General features: G+C 39.2%; 1 protein-coding gene across 1 annotated transcript; it reads left to right on the top strand.

Annotated features, from left to right (window-relative positions):
* The first annotated feature begins 289 nt into the window (after window positions 1-289).
* Window positions 290-21419, top strand: ano2a (anoctamin 2a). The gene is made up of 28 exons (XM_087843107.1): window positions 290-343; window positions 4310-4479; window positions 4675-4998; window positions 6095-6190; window positions 6373-6545; window positions 6780-6834; window positions 6940-6991; window positions 7089-7144; window positions 7324-7371; window positions 7738-7802; window positions 8174-8308; window positions 8420-8580; window positions 8906-8988; window positions 10609-10620; window positions 10909-10983; window positions 11081-11137; window positions 11656-11730; window positions 11903-12104; window positions 13034-13145; window positions 14300-14357; window positions 14460-14560; window positions 14643-14806; window positions 14915-15067; window positions 15278-15330; window positions 17218-17396; window positions 19049-19154; window positions 19651-20236; window positions 20351-21419. Exons 2-28 carry the CDS (start codon window positions 4333-4335, stop codon window positions 21007-21009), a joined length of 3987 nt encoding a protein of 1328 aa, XP_087699233.1. The 5' UTR covers window positions 290-343; window positions 4310-4332; the 3' UTR covers window positions 21010-21419.
* Window positions 21420-21948: the final 529 nt, after the last annotated feature.

Genomic DNA, 21948 nt, shown 5'->3' on the forward strand with positions numbered 1-21948 from the left:
TGGCATTATGGCATTTTTGACATTTTTTTTTCAGTGTCGTCTCAGAGCCTACAGAGGGTAGCCGAGGTTCAGTTTCAAGGGTCACTTGTAAACCCTTTCCCTCTTAGCTTACAAACACACACAGCTACACTCACACACCCCTCTTGTATCCAGTAATATGCTTCACACCTTCCTTCCGTTCAGTATGGAACGGTCAGGGAATTAGCCGTCTTGTGCGCGCGCAATAAGCCAGGGGTTGCGGGAGCGCGCGCGGATTGTCCACCATCTCAGCCCCTCAGGCTGTGCAAATCGCGCGTCTTGTCAATCATCTCCCTGGCGAAGACCTGATCCTCCGTGAGTACTGGTGAGTCCTCTTTTTGCTTTTCTTTCATCGGAAGTGCCAATTTTTAAAAAAAAGCGCGCATCATTTTGCTATCCAGCACTCAGGCATATACAGGTATATCCTATGGTGTCCGATTTATAAGGGTCATTTGGACTTTACCACTCATTTATTTGCAAGTGTTTACAATACCCATGACTTGAGCTATTGCTACTGTTGAAATCCCCCGATGGATGCAGTGGTGTGTGCCAGGGTGCTGAGACTGTGTTTTTTTCCCCCAAACCACCATCTGCGTGCGCACAACTGTTGCGCCAACGAGCATCCAATTAAACATATTTATCGAATCACCAAAGCAACTGCCCAGGGATTAAGTAGTCAAAATGGAAATTAGATAATTTGATGACGTCTCTTGTCGATGTTTTTATGCTGATTTAGATTTAGGCTTCAATGATAGTCTTAGAGGGAACTGTGTAGGCTCGAGTGAAAGTTTGATGCAAGTCATTTTGAGCTCTCCTTGCTGTTGTTGTCCTTGAAAGTAACAAGCCGTTCTTTGAAATTAGCGATGGGTGGGTGCTTCAGGAGAGACAGTATTAGAGCAGCGCCACATTAAAGTTAGTGTGCAGGTACATCTGACCCCCGGCGTCTCGGGTTGAGCTGTCAGCAAGCTTACAGGCCTATAAGCCTCATGCTGAGACACACGCAATTCTGTTGTCACTCCTCCGGTGCCTGCTTTAAAGTTACCAGGAAAGGAGGACAAATACGTCATAAACAGACTTGGGGGGGAAAAAAGCAGCTCCTTAAAAAAGTCAGTAAAAATATTAAAATAAATAAAACATGAGGAGAATATTAGTAGTCAGGGGCAATTACCACACTATCATTAAGATGCTAATCTATTGATTAAAAGATGAAATCCAAAAAGGATAATTTGGGGGAATAATATTCTCTTAGAAGAGAACTTCTTGACCAATTTTTTAAAATCCAGTTGTATTTTGTTTTTGTTTTTCTAGATCTGAGGTCTTAACCGTTTTGACCTAATAGCAGGAAAGAGGCATACATCTATAAGAGTGTTGTGGGAGGGGGAAACTGATGTCAGTGGTGGCTTTAGATAATGACAGAAGGGTGGGGAAGGTTTCAGGATCTACGAGAGGAAAGAGGAGAACTGTGTGAATCTAAATCTTAATTGTCACACAGAAAGGAGTTTTAGATGTGGTCCAGCACCCAAGCTCCAGGCTTAATATTTCCAGCAGATTAATGATGGACCTCTGTGGTATGATTAATTCAGTTAACTGCAAAGTGTGCATAAATATTATTATATATGAACAGTTTTAGCAAGAATCTCAGCCACAGAAGAAATGGCACTATGACTAATAAGCTAATTGAATAGGGCTCAAAATATGGGACATCCAATGGAAATGAAATTAAAACAACAAACCAGACTCGTTTGCAAAATTATTAGAGATAAATCTAAAACACCCTGCCTACATTACATAATTAAACATACCAATCATAAATGTCCAATAGACCATGTGTAGTCAAACAGGCACATCAATATCTGTTTTGAATGTTTCCTTTGTGCTAAAAATGCAGAAGAAAAGAAAGTAACCTGCAATTTTACCTGCAACGTCTTGCCAGTGTGTGTCAAACTGTGTTTGCTGACTCTTGGATAACTGGGATTATCGCGGATGTTTGTGTATATGTGTAAAGGGATTGACTGTTGAAGTTGTTGTTGTTTTTGTTGCACTCATGCTGTTTTGTTGGCTGTTAGTGTAATTGTGTATCTGGGGGCTTGGTATTTTAGGTTGGTAGGACTTTAATACAATTTTACCAACATACAAAAAGTGTAATCATGATGCAAACATTGTGACCATTTTCGGTTCCAAGAAGTAATCTTAATATTTAAAAAATTAAAATTGTAAAAATGTTGTGTTCAGTCCTTCAGGTAATTTTCCAAGGAGAAGAAATAGCTGGCATTCTTTTTCTGAAACTCTAATTGGTCAACAGATGAAAGGAATTATAACAAAACAAAACTCCAGAAAAAACAGAAGAAGATCCCCTGACCCCCAAAACATTTTCTTAGCTTAGCATCTGAGTAAAAAATGTTTTTTTCTTTATACCGTACATCTCTATACAGTAGCACATCAATTATAGCCCTAACTAAGCAAATTACACTGAAAAAAATGCTATGATAATTAAAAATATGACAATATACAAATAGTGATAAAGAAAATGTACCGTACTGATCATGCAAGGGAAAAAAACTACATATTGCTTAAAAAAATCACTCAGACTGAATAAAGATTTCAAATCAAAACACATATTGAGAAAAGAGAGAAAATATTTTTTTCAGATTTGACATGTTTTAACCTCTTATCACTTTCAGAAACATAAATACAGTAGTATCTCGTAGCACATGGACAATATTATATTGCATCGAAATGGACTGTAATTATTTTTTTGTCAGTTTTTTTGACATGTGATCTTATACTACTATGTTCAGCAATGCTAGTTTTTCTTTCAAACAACATAAACAACATAATGTTTCCAACATAAACAAGGCCACATTGTTTTTTTGTTTTATAAATTACACTACTTGCATGTAATAACATCTTTTATTTTACATTGCTTACCACAATAGAAGTGACCCAAAAAAAATGACACCTCAAAGTAAAATTGGATTGTGCAAAGTATGTACATTTATAATTACTGTGAGGGGATAGAAGGGAGGAATAAAAACAGAAAGCATTATACTTATTAAACACTTTTTTTTTAGAAGAATTGATCAGACAGAGATGAGAGGATGATGCTGTTCTTGGCTGCGCAGAGTGAAATGTAAAGCTGCTGTTAAAATATTAGTCATAGTTTATTATAAAATGTGTTTGCTTTTTCAATTTACGTTTAAGAAAAACTAAATGGACTGTTACATCTTTTGAATAACTGAAGCTCGAAGAAAACAATAATAATGAAAGTGAAATTGAAGTATTTACGAGCTCTGATCCTGTTTCAGTGCATTAGTATGCACAAACGTGCTCAAAGCAAAGGTCAAATTCGCCTTTTGGTTTCACACGGGCCACAAACCTCACTGTCCTGGGTTGGTGACCACAATGTCTAACTCTTACAGCTGACTTTGTTGCTCTTTGCTATGCCTCACCTGATTTGCTCTAAAAAGACTTTAAAAAAAGACCTTCCAAAAGCCTCAAAAAGAGCTGTGTAAAAGTCTACATTGTGCTGAAAAGTTAATGTGGAGTTCCAAGTCAAGCCAAAGAAATGACTCCATATTTTATTTCTGTGAATTCAAGGGATTCACAGCAATTACGAGAGTGTGAGTCATAGTCTTTCGAGATGCCGCTTCATTCTTTAGCACCAGAGTCTGAGCTCAGCGACCAAATTGTCCCAACAGATTGCAGCCTGTGCTGCTTGGATTGCAGTGTGGGCTTAATCTGAGCCTACAGCTTCAATTGAGTAAAAAAAAAAGGGAGACAAGACAGCTTAATTTTGGCTTTGAGTTTATCTGTCAGTCTGAAAGAGCCCCTACTGTTTTCTCAGATATATTATTTGACCTTAAATTAAGGATCAATCTAAATATTTCATATTTTCTGCAAAAAGACTGAGAAGACAACATTTGCCTCAGTTTTATTATTTGATTTTTCCCATACAATAATGATTTTTTATCCCATTGTATGCATGAGTGTATATTGTTAGGTCGACAAAAAAAAGTCTTCTTGACTTGATATATAATTAAATGGGCATTTTAAAAAAAACATAATAATTTAAAAGGTAAATTAAAATGAACCTTGACTCGCTTCCTTGTTCTTTTAATTAGGAGGTATCTAATGAATGTTAGATAACATGTCATCACTTTATAAGTTATACTTGTAAGTTTTACTTACAGGAATGAGAGCACAAAACAGTTGCATTAAGTTATATATTAATATTCTCCTGACAGGCCTTTGGCAACACTTAACTCTTGTTTTCTCTTTCATGTGCCCACAGAGGGATGAAACGGAAACGAATGTATGCCCTTAACCACAGCAATGAGTGAGTCATCGTCCTTTCACTCACAGAAGCTTATTTCATTGGCCCGATCACTGTCTGGGGTCGGACTCGACGCCGCCAATGGAGGCCCTGTCAACCTCGATGACAATGACGAGCCTCCACCTCCGGTATGGTTGCACCTGAACGCTGGCTTTAACATCCCACGTCTGTAGCGCATCTTGTCCTCCTACAGCTCTGCTTTCTTATTCTGGAGATGTCACATTTAAACTGTTGCCGCGTTGCCAGTACAGTATTCTCCCTAAAATCACAGCCTTTATCTCATCACTCAGCCAAATTATAATATTTGTTTTCTGGTTTGGTAGGAGTCTGGCATTGAGCTTGGCCCTGGGCTTTTTTTTGCTGATGGCAAGAGGAAAGTGGACTACGTGCTTTGCTACAAATACAAAAAAAGGAGAACATCAAAGCCGCGTCTTTCCCTTTCATCTAACGGGAGTCTACCGATACCTATACCAATGCCAATCCCGATACAAGGTCGATGGGAAGCGGAAGCAGAGTCTGGGGAGCCGGGAGCTCATGCGGGAGACGCGGAAGAGTCCAAGCTTACTGAGGAGGAAAAAGCTTTAATGAGGGAGGAGTTTGAAGCAGGCCTGCTGGAGGCTGGGCTACAGATTGAGCGTGATAAGGAGGTGTGTATGTGCTTTTACAGAGCTTTCACAGTGAATATTGTTGTTTACAGCTTTGGACTGCCCTTAAGTGATTCAACCACAAATCCTATGATTGGACAGCTGCCCAGCAGGTAAACCATAAGCCTGCCCGCTGAAGCTAGAAGCCTCGTCTGCACAATAGAATGCTTAATTTCAGTGGTGTATGATTGAATAATAAATTAAAAAATACACATCTAACAACAAAATAGTGCCGGATTTATTTTTTCATGAACACAATGTACAAAGGGTTTGTTTCTACCCTATTTGTGTCGTTGCACATAGATACATTTAGTGTGTGATTTTTCTTTCTGTCTATTTGGTTGTGCAGAGCTCGTAGGCTAAATTGGCTGCTGTTTTACATGGGGATTAAGAGCATTGATTGTAAGGGCGAAGCCAAAGGCCAGATTATAGGACCTTATTAAACAGTGAGTTAATACTGTGAAGCGTGTGCTGGCTGGCACATACATGTATTTGGCTGCGACTAGTAAGTATTTATATGTAAAGGAATAGTGTGCTTGATCACGTCTTAGCTATAACATCGAAAAGTCTTTTGTTATTAAAGCTAGCAATAACATTATTATGTTTTACAATATTCATTACTTGTCCCCATTGAGGCTCAGGATACATGTGAAAAAGGCTGTTACGGATTGATTACTAGGGCGCTGCTGTAAATGCACAACATAGCCATATCTGGGAGGTGATGTTTGAGCTTGTGATGCTGTACCTGCCTAACAATGTGGTCGCTGCAGTAATTGCTTTGGCAGACAGGACAGGAAGACAGAGCTCAAGATGCTCAGTAACTGACCACATTTCATATTATCAGAACCGATAATTGGGTACATCATTGCAATTTGCAGGAAAGCATCCCAACAGTTATCTGCAGTTTTCCATACTTTGCAGGATTGAGTGGTCCTGGATTTGTGATAATGGGATTTCTTACAAAACAGCCTCATCAAATATAATCAAATGTGTCATCCTGACAGGTTTAGAGAAGCATATATTTTAGTTATGAATGTAATTTTTTGCCGTCTTCACATTTCTAATGACTCTCTCTGGCAATATGTGTGCTGATGTGCAGAGGTCAAACGGCATCGGGTTTATTCGACTGCACATCCCATGGTCAATACTGAGCCGAGAAGCGGAGCTGCAGAAGATCAAAGTCGCGGTAAAAAAGGTCAGCAGTTTCACGCAGTCAGTAACATACCTTGGTCAGTGAAATTCCAGTTTTATTTAGTACATTTTGAGCATTTTTTTGAGATTTTTAATTTGGTTCGGGGACTTGCAGTTTGGAAAACTGTGGAAAATGACCAAGTAGCTTTGATCAAAATGTTTTTCATGTGTGTCGTCTTTCTGTAGAAATGTGAATTGCGGAAACGGACAGGCATCGCTGGGATGTGGGATTCTGTTGCCACTAAAATCAACACACCGTTTCAGCCGGACGTCCCCGATTTTGACATCCAGAGAGACTCCCAGACACGCGTCAATTTTAAAACCCTCAAACACCCTTTTATCAGAGACAAACTCCATCTGTGAGTACATAGATGATCACACTTACTGGTGAATAATGAGGACAATCTTAGCTTTGGACACACATAGTTTTATTGGTGACTGAAAAATCAAAGTGGTATTCAGTAGGTGTTATATTGTAATATAAAGCTAATTCAGAACTTTGTATGCCACTGAAACACGCAAAAAAGGAACTTGCCATTCGCAAAACTTTTGAGAACCTTTATTTTTAACCCTAATTTATTTTGTCCCTACAGCTATGACATCAAGTCAACAGAGACTCTGTTTGACAATGCGACGCGGAGCAGAATAGTGAGTCCAGGAGTTTTTTGTCATGAAAAAAAGATTCTGAAATCTAAAGTTTAAATATAAATGAGCTCACTTAAAATGTCTATACTATGTTACGTGTGCTTCTAGGTAGCTGAGATTATTTCACGTACTACCTGCAGACACTCTTGCCAAACAACCGGTGAGATCTACTTTTTTTCTGTTTCATATTGTTCAGAGTCATGCTGACAGTCGTAGCTAAACTGCCTGTGTGTTACATTACCTTCTTGTGTTTTAAGGCATCAACTCTTTACTGGCTCGGGGTGTCTATGTTGCTGCTTTCCCTCTGCATGACGTAAGTAAAATGAAGACCTCTGCTTGAAGTGCTTTTGTTCTGCTCAGTTACTGTATATAAGTAACAAAAAAATGTACAGCTCCTAAAAACCTCATCTTCACTCAATCCTGTGGATTTAATAGGATTTAAAGTAAACCGCTATGTGTCTTATAAAGAGCTGATCACTTTTTCTGTTTTAGGGGTCATTCACAAGGAGAGGACGGAAAGATCAGAGAAATGATAGACAGGTGAGTTTTCTCTAACTGGATGTGGATAAGCATGTGTTGACAAAATGTTTTTGCCTCTGGAACATCCTTGATGAAGTCGATGGAGGTGATACATTCATTTAAGGGATAAAATCTTTGCTGTTGCTAACCAAGCTTAGGCGCTTAGGCGCTAACATATTTTAAAAATAATACAATGTAAAAATCTATATGTGATCCACTAGTTTGAGTTCTTTCAAAATCTTAATACAGTTTGATTATTTATTATCAACACTCTGGGTGAGGTCCACAGGTCTGACATTTATAATGAAAGGCCTGAAAACATTGCATCTGACATTTTAGTTATTAACTGTTATAAACTTTTCTGTCATGTTCTTGTGCATCTTTCAGCTCCTCCATGAAGAATGGGCTAACTATGGAGTCATGCATAAATACCAGCCTGTAGATCTTATCAGGTACTGAGCTATGAATTTCTAGCTATAGCTTTAGCTTGTAGTGTAGTGTCCATTACAGCCACTAATACTGATTTTTAAGACACAATATTGGTGCAAAGTCTTTAAGGCTTGCCATTATCATTATTATTATTATTATAGATGAGATGCCAAGTCAAAGTTTTAAACTAAAAGTACTAATTCTACTATTAATAATAAAGTTCATAGATGTGCCAAGTAAACGTTAAGGTTTCTAATGTTTCTCAGATGAGATCAATTGTTTCTTGTGTTTTTAAATTGAACACCGCTTGAGTCTAAAACAGCATATGTCCTTGGCTCTTCACATTTCCACTTGACAAAAATGTATAGCCTGCACGTTGCTCCTTTGTTTACAGGAAGTACTTTGGAGAACAGATTGGGTTGTATTTTGCGTGGCTGGGTGTTTATACTCAGCTCCTCATCCCTCCTTCAGTACTGGGCATCATTGTCTTCCTATACGGCATACTTACTGTGGATACCAATGTGCCAAGGTTGGTAGATACTAATTAGTCTTCAAATCTGTTTGTGCTTATCAAAAGTGTATTACTGACACACAGTGTTAATGTTATTATGCATGTGCTGTTTTAACATGTGTATTTAAGTCAGGAGACGTGTAATGACAGCTTGAACATCACCATGTGTCCACTTTGTGATGGCGTGTGCGACTACTGGCGTCTGAGTTCGGTGTGCTCATTGGCCCGAGCTTCATACCTGTTTGACAATGGAGCCACTGTCCTCTTTGCTATTTTCATGTCTCTGTGGGGTAACTATACACTTTTAATGCATATCCCTGTTACAGCATGCGCAGTAAGTTTTAACACAGCAACTCCAGTAGATAGACAGACATTTAATAAACACTTAGATTTCTTAATTCAACTTTCAGTTAACCCGGATACACATTTTAAGATATGAAGCTACTTATTTTGTAAAAAACAGGCTTGTTTAATTTTCTGAACACATACACATTTAGGATATGTTTGTGAATAAACTTCCTGCCAAAATTAATTTTTTTGAACCTCCTGAATGCAAATAATTTTTTAAAATCTTTTTTAAATTTCTTTGAACTCCTTTTGTTCACTTTTTCGTAGCTGCATGGTTTCTTGAGCACTGGAAAAGGCGGCAGATGTATCTGAAACATACGTGGGACCTGACGAGCCTCGAGGATGAGGAGGTATTGAAGTAGATTTGGCATATTGTCCAATAAAAAAAACTATGCTATATTAACTGAAAATGAAAATCTATCAAATTATTACATAATTTTATTTTTTCACTGTCTATTTTTTTTAACCCATGTAAGTCAAACCCAGAGTTTTAACCTCTTGACATGACATGACATTGACCATGTGTTTAGGGTGTTAAGTGTGATAATGGGATTAGCGAGTTCTTAAAGGGTATTTCCTGGATAGTATGACAAAGCACGGTCATAACATACCCAAACACAGCCTAGAACAACTATAGCTGTTTGAACTTTGCTTGAGATTATCCAGCGGACGTACGTGAGAATGTACCCTGACCAGCCACTTCATTAGGTACTCCTGCTAATGAAGGAGTACCTAATGCGATTGGATGTTATGCGATCCAATTGCATAACGTCAGCTCCATTCGTCAACTCCATCCATTTAAACATATAGACGTTAGGCAACATGCTCTGCTGAAATTCAAATATCAGAATGGGAAATAAAGGTGATTTAAGTGATTTTAAACATGTCATGGTTATAGGTGTCAGATCCAAGATCCAGGTCCAAGTATTTCAAAAACTGTTTACTTTAGTTTAAACATTTCTAAAGTTTAAAGAGAAGGGTCCAAAAGTCCAAAAGAGAAATATCCAGAAAATGCCTTACTGATGCCAGAGGTCAGAAAGGCAACTGTAACTCAAATAACGACTTGTTACAACCAAGGAATGCAGAAGAGCATCTCTGAGTGCACAACACATCAAACCTTGAAGTGGATACCTACGGCAGCCCTGTGTGCCACTCCTGTCAGCTGGGAGCTACAAACTGAGGCTGCAGTTACTCTGGGTTCACCAAAAGTGCACAGTAGAAGAAAAAATGGTCCATATCTACTGCATTTGGATGGCAGGGTCCGATTTTGAAACATGAGCAACAGAAAGACTCTGTCATGCCTTGTATCAACGGTTCAGTTCAGCATATAAGTCTATCCTTTTATGACCATGTTATTCTGATGGCTGCTTCCACCAGAATAACATGCCATGGCCCAGAGCTCAAATAATCTCATACTGGTTTATTGAACATGCCGGGGAGTTTACTATGCTCAAATGGTCTCCACAGACACCAGATCTCAATCCAATTGAGGAACTTTGGGATGTGGTGGGATGGGAGATTGTCATGAAGAATTTGCAGCCGACAAATCTGCAGCAACTGTGTGATGCTGTCATGTTGATATAGACCAAAATCTCTCAGGAAGGTTTCTATCATCTTATTAAGTCTAAGGCTCAAGTGGGTCTTTACCAGAGAATAGCAAGGTGTACTGAATAAACTAGCCAATGAGTGTGTCTTAGAAATAGTTGAAATTCTTGAAATTCATAGCAACGACATGTGGCCCCTCCCCAGAACCGTCCATCCATCTTTTTTTTTCCCAAATTCTTATTCAAATGAACTATTTTTGAATAAATATATAACGCAGAGCATTATCTGTTGTGTGTTACAGAGTTCATGAACAGCATTCATTTATGAAAACAGCTAATCTTTCTTACATTCTCTCTTCCCTTTCTAACTGTGTGTGCATATCTGTCTCTGCCTCTTTCATTCGTCACTTTGTCTCCTGCCCGAAGGAGCGAGTCCAGGTGGGCAGGTTTCTTTACCCGCAAGTTTCTGTAGCCATTTTTTATGCATTGTGAAATAAATTCATTGTTAATGTTTTAATGTGTTGGCATTTAATGGGTTGTGTATCTACAGTTGAGAATTTTAATTCTAAACATCAGCAATTGAAAAACTCAGTTAATGGTCACAGTTGCAGATTGAAATCACTTACATTAAAGGTGTAAATAATTCACACAAAATAAATGGTTTTGCAATGGCAGATGCCAGACATTAGTGCATGTGTTTTAAATGTGTGTGTGTGTGTACTGCAGGAGGAACTGAGACCTGAATATGAAGAAGCACTGCAGGAGAAAAAAGCCAAGATGAAAGCACAGTCTGCAAAAAAGGTATAATGTGTGTTTTTATTCACATTCAGTTTTATAACTTGCCACACAAAAGACACAGATTTCACTCACTCACTGTGTCTTTTTTCCTCTGTTGCAGATGACTCAGTCTGGGGACGGTAGAGATGGAGAAACAGACCAGATGCTGGCCTACCAGGTATCACTACACTGCCCTGAGTGACAGGACATTATGTGGACAGAGCTGCTGGGGGTAGAGGGCAGGGCTGTATTTAAACTTCTTTCATTACTGCTAGCAGATAATGTCGCTCCCCGATTTACTTTATCCTCAATGAAGTTAAGTGAATTACTGCCAGAAAAGCAAATCTTACAGTTTATCTAGGTTTTTCATATATTGTAGATTTAATATAGACTACCTGTGTGTGTATGACTTTATGTTGGTTCATAATAAACCCCCCTACACCTACTGTGGATGGTTGAGTCCAAAGCAGCTTACCTGCCTGAGATTAGCCCAGATTACTGTTGGAGAGGGAAAAGGGAGCAGAGGAAGAAGGGGAGGGGATTTCTGTCCTTTGAGATGGCAAACACGCACCTGCTAGACAGAAACAAAAACGTGTGTGCATGTGTGTGTGTAGAACATGTGCAGTGCATTAATGCACAGTGCTAACTCATATACCGATGATGAGAACAAAAATAATATGCATGTTTTCTTGGCAGCAAGAGCCCGAGTCACTGGACATAGAGGATCACATGTCAGGTTATCTCATCAATATATCCACCTTACTACTGCTGGTACTGCAATCATACTTTCTTCTTATTCTCACATTTCTATCTTTCTTTTTTGTTGATTTGATTTCTTAAGAGAGATTATATTTTAGCCATCATTATTTGTATTTTTATTTGTTTGTATTTAACAGTAATCAGAAGGTTTTTATATTTTAATATAAACTTTTTGTGTCTTCAGATATTCATCACCTTCTCAGCGGTGTTCGGGGTGGCAGTTTACCGCATCTGCATGCTGAGTGTGTGGTCCATGAACCCTGATCCGGAGGCCAAGGCCAGCGTTAGGATGACAGTCACAACCACAGGCATCATCCTCAATATGCTGGTTGTTCTGGTGTTGGAAGAGGTCTACGGAGCGATCGCCGTGTGGCTAACTGAGCTTGGTACTTTTTTAATGCTGTTACTTGTTACATTACTTTCGTGTTACTTAAAATTACCTGAAACTCATTGTCACAAAATTATCAGTTGGCAGTATAAACCTCAGGCTACAGTCTCACACTCCAGCACATAACCTAAGCAGGTGAGGTGTGAGGACACACATGTGATCTATGTTTATATGTATGAACACAAAACTGGCAACACAGCACAGAGATGAAAACCACCCGAAGCCACAGTGATTCTATTCTAGAAACATGGACACGCAGCCTGACTGCTCTTCACTGATTTTCTTAGCTCAGTTTTGTCATCACTCTGGGTTTTTGGTTAGCTAAAATTAAAAATGTAAAGTCCACAGTGGTCTACTTCTCTAAAGCTGTAGACCACTCCACCATTTCTGTAGATTATAGCGAGTGCTTAGGAAGCAAAAACATGTTTGTTTCATGTTTCTTCTTTCTATATGTGTGGTGTACAGAGAACTAAAGAACCTTTGTAACATAAGTAAGAACATAATTGTAACTGTAATGTAATTGCTTAATTTAGTGCAGTACACATGTCACGTGATTACAGTAGCATGTTACTTTAGAACACGTTACATCCGACACTGATGATTTCACTACTGCATTATTCTGTAAACCCTGAAGCATTTATAATGGTGTCACTGTTGTTGAGACAGCTCTAACATTGTCCACTCTGTTTTACAAGATCTGTCTTTAAGCCTTCTGCTGTTTGAGTTCTAATTTTCATGTAACTAACTGTATCTTCTAACACGATTAGATACTTCGCCATGCATTTTAGTACAATAGGGCGTTTTACAGATTAAGGGAGTCTTGGTGATATTGTTAGTAAAATGTAACCAGTGTAAAGAAACTGATGATGCAGGTGATGTGTTTAAAGTTGTAATTGGAATTAATAGAATTAAGTCATGTCTCAACAGAACTTCCAAAGACAACGGAGGAGTTTGAAGAGAGACTAATATTCAAGTCCTTCTTCCTCAAATCCATGAACGCCTTTGCACCAATTTTCTATGTGGCCTTCTTCAAGGGCAGGTCTGTATTTTTTTCTTTCTTCACAAGCTCATACAGTTACGGAGCCCCGCAGGGGACATGGGAGAAAAAAAAATTAAGACGGACTTTTGCGAGATCTCGCAAAAGTTTTGCGAGATCTCGCAAAACTAACTCGGGATCTCGCAAAACTTTTGCGAGATCTCGCAAAACAAACTCGGGATCTCGCAAAACAAACTCGCAAAAGTTTTAGCCGCATTCTTCCCATTAGCTCGAAGCTAACGGGAGGTCTCCTCCCGTTAGCTTCGAGCTAATCGGAGGTCGAGACCTACTACAGCCGGGAGGAACACCGCTTTCCCGGCACATCGTGCCTCGACCGCCCGGTCGGCTTCGAGCCAGCGTCCGAAGAATGCGGCTAAAACGTTTGCGAGATCTCGCAAAACTTTTGCGAGATCCCGAGTTTGTTTTGCGAGATCTCGCAAAAGTCCGTCTTAATTTTTTTTTCTCCCATGTCCCCTGCGGGGCTCCGTATAAAGTGACCTGGGGTCCCATTTGATGTGGGACTACACAGCATTTTTATCCTTTGTCTGTCGTCTCACATGTAGAGATAATTAACCATTTTGACTGTCACCAGTTTTCTAAAATTAGCACTGCAGGAGAGATACTTTTCTAATGTCTGGCTTATATCCAATGGCTGTGAAGCAAACAGGGAAGGCTGTAATCATGGGTCGAGTGCAGGTTAACCTGTTGCCGTCTTTTGCTGCCCAAGATACAGCCAACAGGGGAAAATGCGAGTGACCACAAAGTCACAATGGAGTACTATCGCTTTCAATCTTTTGTCATCTCACTTATGCCAGTGTTTAGTTAAAAAATGGTGAAAGAATACATTTTTATACAGTTTTAATGGCAATAGTTGTGCAGACTGTGACAGAGTGTGATAGAAATGAAGCTGCTGAAATTGCATAAGGCAACACAAACTTTCTCTTCCTATATGGTTAATGTATTTACTTAGCAAAGGAATGGAAAATTGCATTCAAATTAAATATATTTCCTCTTCATATGCTACATTTCATATATATTGTCTCACACAAACATACTCTTTGCTCCATGATTAGTTTGCTGAGATGTGTTCGTCCTACTCACTCGGCACTGTGTGTCTTCATTCCTTTATCACGTGACTTGGTCCTCTCCTCATACAGGTTTGCTGGGCGGCCTGGCGATTATGTTTATGTCTTTGGAGACTATCGCATGGAGGAGGTTCGTTGCACTACACACATCAGTGATTATTGTTTTGTGTATGTACGTGTAAGATAAATGATCTGTAGTCTTTTATGTAAATGTGTGTTTTGCCTTCTATAGTGTGCCCCTCCTGGCTGCCTCATTGAGCTGTGCATCCAGCTCAGCATGATCATGCTCGGAAAACAACTCATCCAAAACAATGTGTTTGAGATACTCGTACCGTAAGTGTTCCCAGATACTGCTTAATGTACAGAATTTGAATCTGTAATTTGACTCTGTAAATATATCTTTTCTGTTTTACAGTAAGTTGAAAAAGATGTACAGAACAATACAGGAACAAAAAGGAAAGAATAGAGGAGCAGAAGATGAGGACAGTGAAACAGAGGGGAAGCGACCGAAACAGCAGTTTGACAAGGATTTCACCCTCGAACCGTTTGAAGGTGTCAGTCCAGAATACATGGAAATGAGTAAGTGTCTTCTGGTCCCTTGGATATATATTTATTCACAAAATCATTCAATACTGCAATGAACCTGCATTAACTTGTAACCATGTGTGCATGTCTTGACATATACAGTAATCCAGTATGGGTTTGTGACTCTGTTTGTGGCCTCCTTCCCGCTGGCACCAGCGTTTGCGCTGCTCAACAATGTCATCGAGATTCGCCTCGACGCTGCAAAATTTGTCACTGAAATCCAGCGTCCCGATGCTGTGAGGTGCAAAGACATAGGTACAGATTTCACATGTGCTCATGTCCTCTCTGTCTTCCTCTGTATGAATGTGACAAAAAAAAAAAAACCCTATCCCTAAATTTCTAATCAAGTTCTTTTTCTTTCCTTTCTTTTACATGAATACACGCATGCGCACACACATTGATACACATGGATCGACACACTTCTTTTCCCCCCTTTGTCTCTTTTCATGTGCATGCTATCTCCAGGGATTTGGTACGACATCCTTTGTGGAATCAGCAAATTCTCTGTCATCACCAATGTAAGTGTGTGTGCGTGTATGAGTCTGCTTTCTATAACCTTTGACTTCTGGCAGAGAGGTGTATACTGAAGTGAACTCCAGTTTAACTGCAACTTACTGCTGCTGCCATGTCCTTGCTGAATAAGTGCAAATGTTCAGTCCATCGAATTAAATTCTGTTTACTGAAATTCATAATATTGTAACAAGGCACTCTATGGCAGCTAGAGGTGTGGCACAATTTGCAGGTCTCTGTGCTCAAAAGCAACTTTAATGCAGCTTTAAATTATTTTAATTGCTCATATACTTGAATTTGCAGTATACTTAAAATCTCCCTCCTTTAACTTTGATGCTGGTTTGCAGCATTTCTGTGTCGTGGCATAGAAATGCTGCAAACACATGTGGAACAGTTGTAACAAAGTGTACTTTTAAACATATAATATAATATAATATAATATAATATAATATAATATAATATGAGTTGCAAAGTGAAATAGTCAGGACTGAAATAGTTGGCTCTTTTAGAGGTCTACCAATTTCACAACAGACATGTAACAAATTAAATTTTTAAAAATACTGATTTCCTTTTTTATTTGTCACTCATCTTGTCACTGGTGTGACCATATTCTTTTGGCAAGTTTAAAGGCTTTACAAAATATTATTCCTCAGCCTCTTTAGGATAATGAAACAAGATTTCATTTTATTATTTACACTCAGGTTTGTTCAGCATGTGGCTGTATGACATTTGTTTATTTGTGCATTTGCTAATAACAATAAAAATATTAGAATTACAGCTAAAAATGAATAATAACGCAATCCTGTATATCCTAACCCACACAGTTACTAATTACTAATGTGTCGAAATCAAATATTAAACACCTTGCTTGATGTGATCGGAAAAAAACCCACTCAGTTTGGAGATACCAAACAAAAGGAGGATTAATAATGAAAAAGAAATGTTTTCTGTAAATTGGAGTCATTAATTGAATCAGTTTTTATTTTGTTCTTTTTCTTACAATTCCCTAAAGGTAAGGTAAAATCTTAAACTAAACTATTTTTATGAAATTATAAAGTAACAGAGAAAAACTCTTCAAAAACCCTCGACCCCCCTCTGTACTGACCTCTGTACTGACCTCTGACCTGGACCATTATAGTTTAGTTCATTTATTTCTTGTCTCGGAGTGTAATCTCACCAAGTGGTGGTGGTGGGGTGGGCGCCAGCTAAAAGCCCCACGCATTTCTCTTATTATGACATAAAGCAATTCAGTAAATATGTCAGAGGAAATCCTGGGAATTGAGTGATGTCATCACTATCATTTTTTCTTTCAAAATAATACACTTTTGTAATATGAAAACATCAGGGGAATAATAGTTTCTTTATATATTTTTTAAGATTTTGTTTACAATTCGTTTTGTTATGTCACGTTTATTGTATATTTGATAGTTATGTAGATATTACTGCATTTTAAATGGTAAAAAAAAACACTTTTTAAAACAAAACATGCTGTTTACCACTATCCTTTATTGTGTGGTGGGGCACTTTTGTGGTGCTTGGATCTATATATAAACTGCTTTCAGCTCATTTATTCTCAAAGGGATGCCACAGCGGGTAGCTCGACGTGTTTGCTTTGGCAGATTACACCAGAAACCCTTCCTGACAATAATATATTTGACAAATCTTGTCAATTTGATGGCTCAGGTATAATTGTTCAAATCACATATTGTAATATTTTAACACAGACATAAATCAAAAATTTAATTAAAACACCAAATTATTTTTAAAGTGTAATATTTCTTTAAAAGCTACAGACAAAAAAATAGACAGTATTACTAACGTTACGTTATTCTTATTATTGGACCATAAAGTTATTTATTGCTAATGTAACTTTCACCCCTTGTTTGTCTTTCTAGGCATTTGTCATCTCCTTCACGTCAGAGTTTGTTCCACGAATGGTTTACCAGTACATATACAGCGCTAATGGCACCATGAGCGGATACACGGAGCACTCGCTGTCCTACTTCGATGTCAGCAACTTCCCCTCTGGCACAGCGCCAAACACCACCCTTATCACTGGAGTATCCATGTGCAGGTCAGAGTCACTCTATTAACCTTGACCTACCTGGAACTTTCTTGAAATCCTTTAGTCCAGCAGCTTAGCGCTTTACCTGGAACATATACAAAAAGACTTCCTCAAGATTTCCACATTTTGTCATGTGTCAGATTCATTTTTCATCAGTCTTCATGGATACTTGAAAATTACAAAGAAAACATTTTTTGAAGGTATTGTTAAATGTATTAAAGATAACAATTTACTTCAGTATTCAGACCTTACTGGGCTATAATTGAGCTCTGGTGCATCCTGTTAAAAATCAATGAGATGTTTCAGCAACTTAACTGGGCACAGCCTATATGAAAAGGCACACACCTGTCGATATAAATTCTTCCTGTTGATATCAGATTGAAGGCCAAACCGTAGCGTATCCTGTATGATACTGGAAGAGCAGTGGCTTATCACAGAGCAGACGCTGAGGGACATACTGTGATTCATGCTCATATCCATCCAGTATCCACTTCAAAATTTCCATCCATCCATTCAGCCACACAGCCAGCAGTTTTCTTAACGGATTATTCCTCTCTCAGTCTATCTCACTTGTCATTTGGCGAGAGGCAGAGTGTATCCTGGTTAGGTTGGCAGTTCATCACATGGCCAACACATAGAAACAGACAGACAGTTTAGAATCACCATTTAACCTAACATGCATGTCTTTTAAGCTGTGCATGGAAATTCAACACCTAAGAGAAAATCACGCAGCGCCAGGGAGAGCATATCTGCATCGTCTCCCAGCCCCTCATGGACTTGTTCACACATTTAAATAATAAGCGAGAAGGACCATCACTGGTGTAGCAGTCCACCAATCGGGCCCTCGTGGTAGTGTAGCAAGTTTTGGAGCAGTTTCTTATCAAGCAGTTTATAGTTTTGTTTGGAGAAAATAGATCCGACTTCATTAACACTGTCTGTACAGACTAAGGCACTCATGACAACGTAATGCAATGGGGATGTTTATGTTTTGTTTTTTGTTTGTTTTTATTACAACAAGGCGTGGAAGACAAGACGGGATAGTGTTAAAGATGCTTGCAGAAAAAAAATGTTAATTTTCAGTGAAAATCTTTTGCAACCGATGACAAATAACCACCCCAAACACAAAAACACGACCTAGAATGACCCAACCACAGGCAAGACCTGAGAGACGGGAACGTGGCTGTGCAGTGACACCAAGCAGTTCTGCCAAGAAGAATTGGCGAAGCTTCCAAAACAATCATGTGCCAAACTTGTAAGATCATTCCAAAGAAAGGCCGTGACTGTTGCCAAAGCTGCTTTAACCAAGTACTGAGAGAAACTTCTGAATGCTTAATGTATGTAAAATGGGACGTTTCAGGCTTTTGTTTTAGTGCATTTACAAAACATTCATAAAACGTTTTGTGGAGTATTTGTGTGGAAATTAATGAGAGGTTAGAAAAAGAAGTATAAGAATCAATTTTTGAGATGTCGGAAACGAAAGATGAGGAAAATTTAAAAGGATTTGAATTGTTTTTATTTTTTTACTGTAAATGTGTGCAAGGATGAGTTTTAAGAAATTGTCAAATGTTGGCTTGGATAGCTTTTAGCTTTTTGTGTGTATTTTTTTTCTGTGCTCCCACATGTTTCTCTGTGCTAATACTCACAGTGTATCTTTCTGTCAGGTATAAAGACTACAGAGATCCTCCATGGGCAACAGATTCATACACCTTCTCTAAACAGTACTGGTCTGTCCTGGCTGCAAAACTGGCCTTCGTAATTTTCTTCCAGGTATTAATATGACTTAGCTACAGTAGGATATATGCTACACTTAGTCTGAAAAAGTATCTCCAGCTTTGTTTTTACTTAGATCCACAAATAGCTTTCTATCCAGCTGATATGTGACTTCTCAAAGGATGTTAATATAATGTATAGATAAGTAGAGATGCACCAGTCCAACTTTTCCTCTCCTGGTATTTGCTGATAGGTTTTTTCTGACAGTAGTGTTGTCTTTGATATTAAGTTGGATAATTTATATTAATATGTCCTATATTTCACTGTGACCAGACCTATTTATCTGATATTTATCTGTTTATAATAAAAAGTGATCTCAGTGAGTGTACAAACTGCCTAATGGCATTCAGTGTTAATCTAGCAAAATAGTGCTTTCTTACCTATAGGTGCCTTTAAAAAAATTATTTTAACAAATTCATTTTTGGCTTTCAAAACTAGTTAACCCTCTTTAAAAATAAAAATCTCAACTCTTGTTACTTGTTTTTTCTATCAGAACCTTGCCATGTTCCTCAGCATGTTAGTTGCCTGGATGATCCCAGATGTACCACGATCTCTGCGGGAACAGCTGAAGAAAGAGAACATGTTGCTGATGGAGTTTCTGCTGACTCAAGACCAAGAAGCACGTGCCAAAACTCACTCCACAAAACCCTCAGCCCCCTACTTCCCCACCAACATAGACATTGTGGTGGAGGCACCACCAGAAAATCAAGAAGAAGTACAAGTGGAGGAAGAGGAAGTGGTGGGGGTTGAGATCAATTTGGATGCAAGGAGCAGAGATAGTGACAGTGATCCAGAGATTGGAAATGTATTGGTAGAAGGTGGAGTAAATGGTCTAGAAGAGCGAGGAGATGAAGGTGAAGAGGAAAACAGAGAGGCCAAAGGAACAGAAAAGGAAGGAGAAGGAGATGTTAAGGAGGAGGATGGGAAGGAAGAAGGTGGAAAGGAAGAGTTTGAGCAAGAGGAAAGTGATGAAAAAGAGAAAGGAGGACAGAGAACAAATGAAGACGAAGCAAAGGAAGTTGAGAGTGAAAATTTTACTGTAGATCTGGACGTCTTCATGTGTGAGCTGGGCCTCTTAGGTAAGAGGAGACAATTTAATAACAGAGCACAAGTTCTTCATTCTTTGTTCATCTTGTCTGTGAAACATATTGTCTGCATCGTACGATTCATTTTTTTGTTTTTTTGTTATATAGATGAAGAACCCTCATCGGGCACAGTTAAAGATATGGAGCTTCCCCGCTCAGGCTCCAAACAAGAATGCCAGAAAGATGCTGAACCTCTGTCACATTCATCGTGTAAAAGAGGATCATCCCAGAGTCTGAAGATCTCCACGGAAGGGATTACAACAACAGATGATGAAACTAAGAGCTTCTCATTAATTGCACCTCCTCCCAGAGAGCCAGGCTCAAAGGCCAAGGCCCGATGCTCCACCCTGCCTTCTCGCCACAGAGGGGCTGAGGCTTGCTACAGCCTGCCAAGGCCCAGCCACTCCACCAGCCTCACCAGGTTCCAGCAGAAGTCCACACTTATTCCCCTGGTTTCCCTGGACCCTTCATCATCAGCTTCGCCCAGCCCATTATCTCCCACACACACACAGGCATCCGCATCATCTACACAGCCTCTACTTGCCCAACAGCACAAAGCCTCAACTGAACTGTTTGTGCTGAAAGGCCCTCCACCCCAACAGCCACGCTCCAGGGCCAAAGCCCGGTGCTTAACCCTGCCTCCAAGACAAAGAGCACAGGGTCCTGAGGAGGACTCTAAAAAGCCTAGCCATTCCACCAGCTTTACAAAGCTGGAAGACCGTATCCCGCCTTCCCCCAGTGAACTGAAGCGCAACAGACCAGTATGAGGAGAGCTGCAAGGCGAAGTGGAAGAGAAGGAGGGTGGAGGAGGGAGGGAGAGGACTATTCAGATAACCTTCTCCTGTCTGTGCCTGGAGGCACACCCTTCAGTCCCCACTGCATATACCTGTGGTGTGACAGGAAACATCAATGGAAACTCCTTTTTATCATGTTACTCCTCATTATACTGCTCAGTGGTTTAGGGCTAAACCTAACAATGGGGGTGCTGGGCAATTCAGAGAAAGACTGCTCTGAAAGTCTCCTTGCTATGACCTGTGAAAAAAAACCACTGGACCGTATTCTGTTTTATTTCTGTGTATATTTTTTGGGCTGTTCTTTTTTGCCTACACTCACATCTCAGTAGCCAATGCTCCTCTGTTACTTCCAGTCCAACACATGCAGCAGTGCTGCCTTGTAGGCCAGCTGAAGATGAAATTGTATTCATTGCAGCTAGAATCAGCACGTGTGCTTTTAGATTTACGTTTATCTTTAGAAGTTTTGATATATAAACACATGAACTTATAATAAAAGACACCCATGTTTTTTCATGTTTGTTCTCATTGTGAAGTTGTGTAGCCTCAAGGCTGTTTTTCCTTGGACAAGGGCTTTGATTATTGACAAGAAACACTTAAATATTATACTGATCGCAGCTGATTTTAAAGTCAGTATTTGATATGGCTGCCTTTAACGTAGCCTGTGCTCTATAAGGCAAGGAATAGTTTTCCGGGCTAACTGAAGGACATCCAAAGCTCTCCTTTGTATGTTTGCGTCCTTTGTGTTTCATTCTCTGGTAAGAGAATCCCACACTGCTTCAATGCTCTGGGGAGGCCAATCTATGACTGATAGTGCCTCGCGGTGTGTTTTTACTGTGCACACCATGCCAAAATGTTTTTGTTTTTTATTATTATTGTAGAGTAAACTTAAGAAAACCTGGAGAACTATTGCTC

Source organism: Neolamprologus brichardi, chromosome 7 (assembly GCF_056152115.1).
Source record: "Neolamprologus brichardi isolate AB-2024 chromosome 7, ASM5615211v1, whole genome shotgun sequence".
Lineage (NCBI taxonomy): Eukaryota > Metazoa > Chordata > Actinopteri > Cichliformes > Cichlidae > Neolamprologus > Neolamprologus brichardi.

Coding starts and splice junctions, on each gene's coding strand:
- ano2a (XM_087843107.1), top strand. CDS start 4,333: ATGCCCTTAACCACAGCAATGAGTGAGTCATCGTCCTTTCACTCACAG. Junction 7,372..7,737: donor ATCAGAGAAATGATAGACAG/GTGAGTTTTCTC, acceptor TGCATCTTTCAG/CTCCTCCATGAAGAATGGGC. Junction 11,138..11,655: donor ACCAGATGCTGGCCTACCAG/GTATCACTACAC, acceptor TTTTCTTGGCAG/CAAGAGCCCGAGTCACTGGA.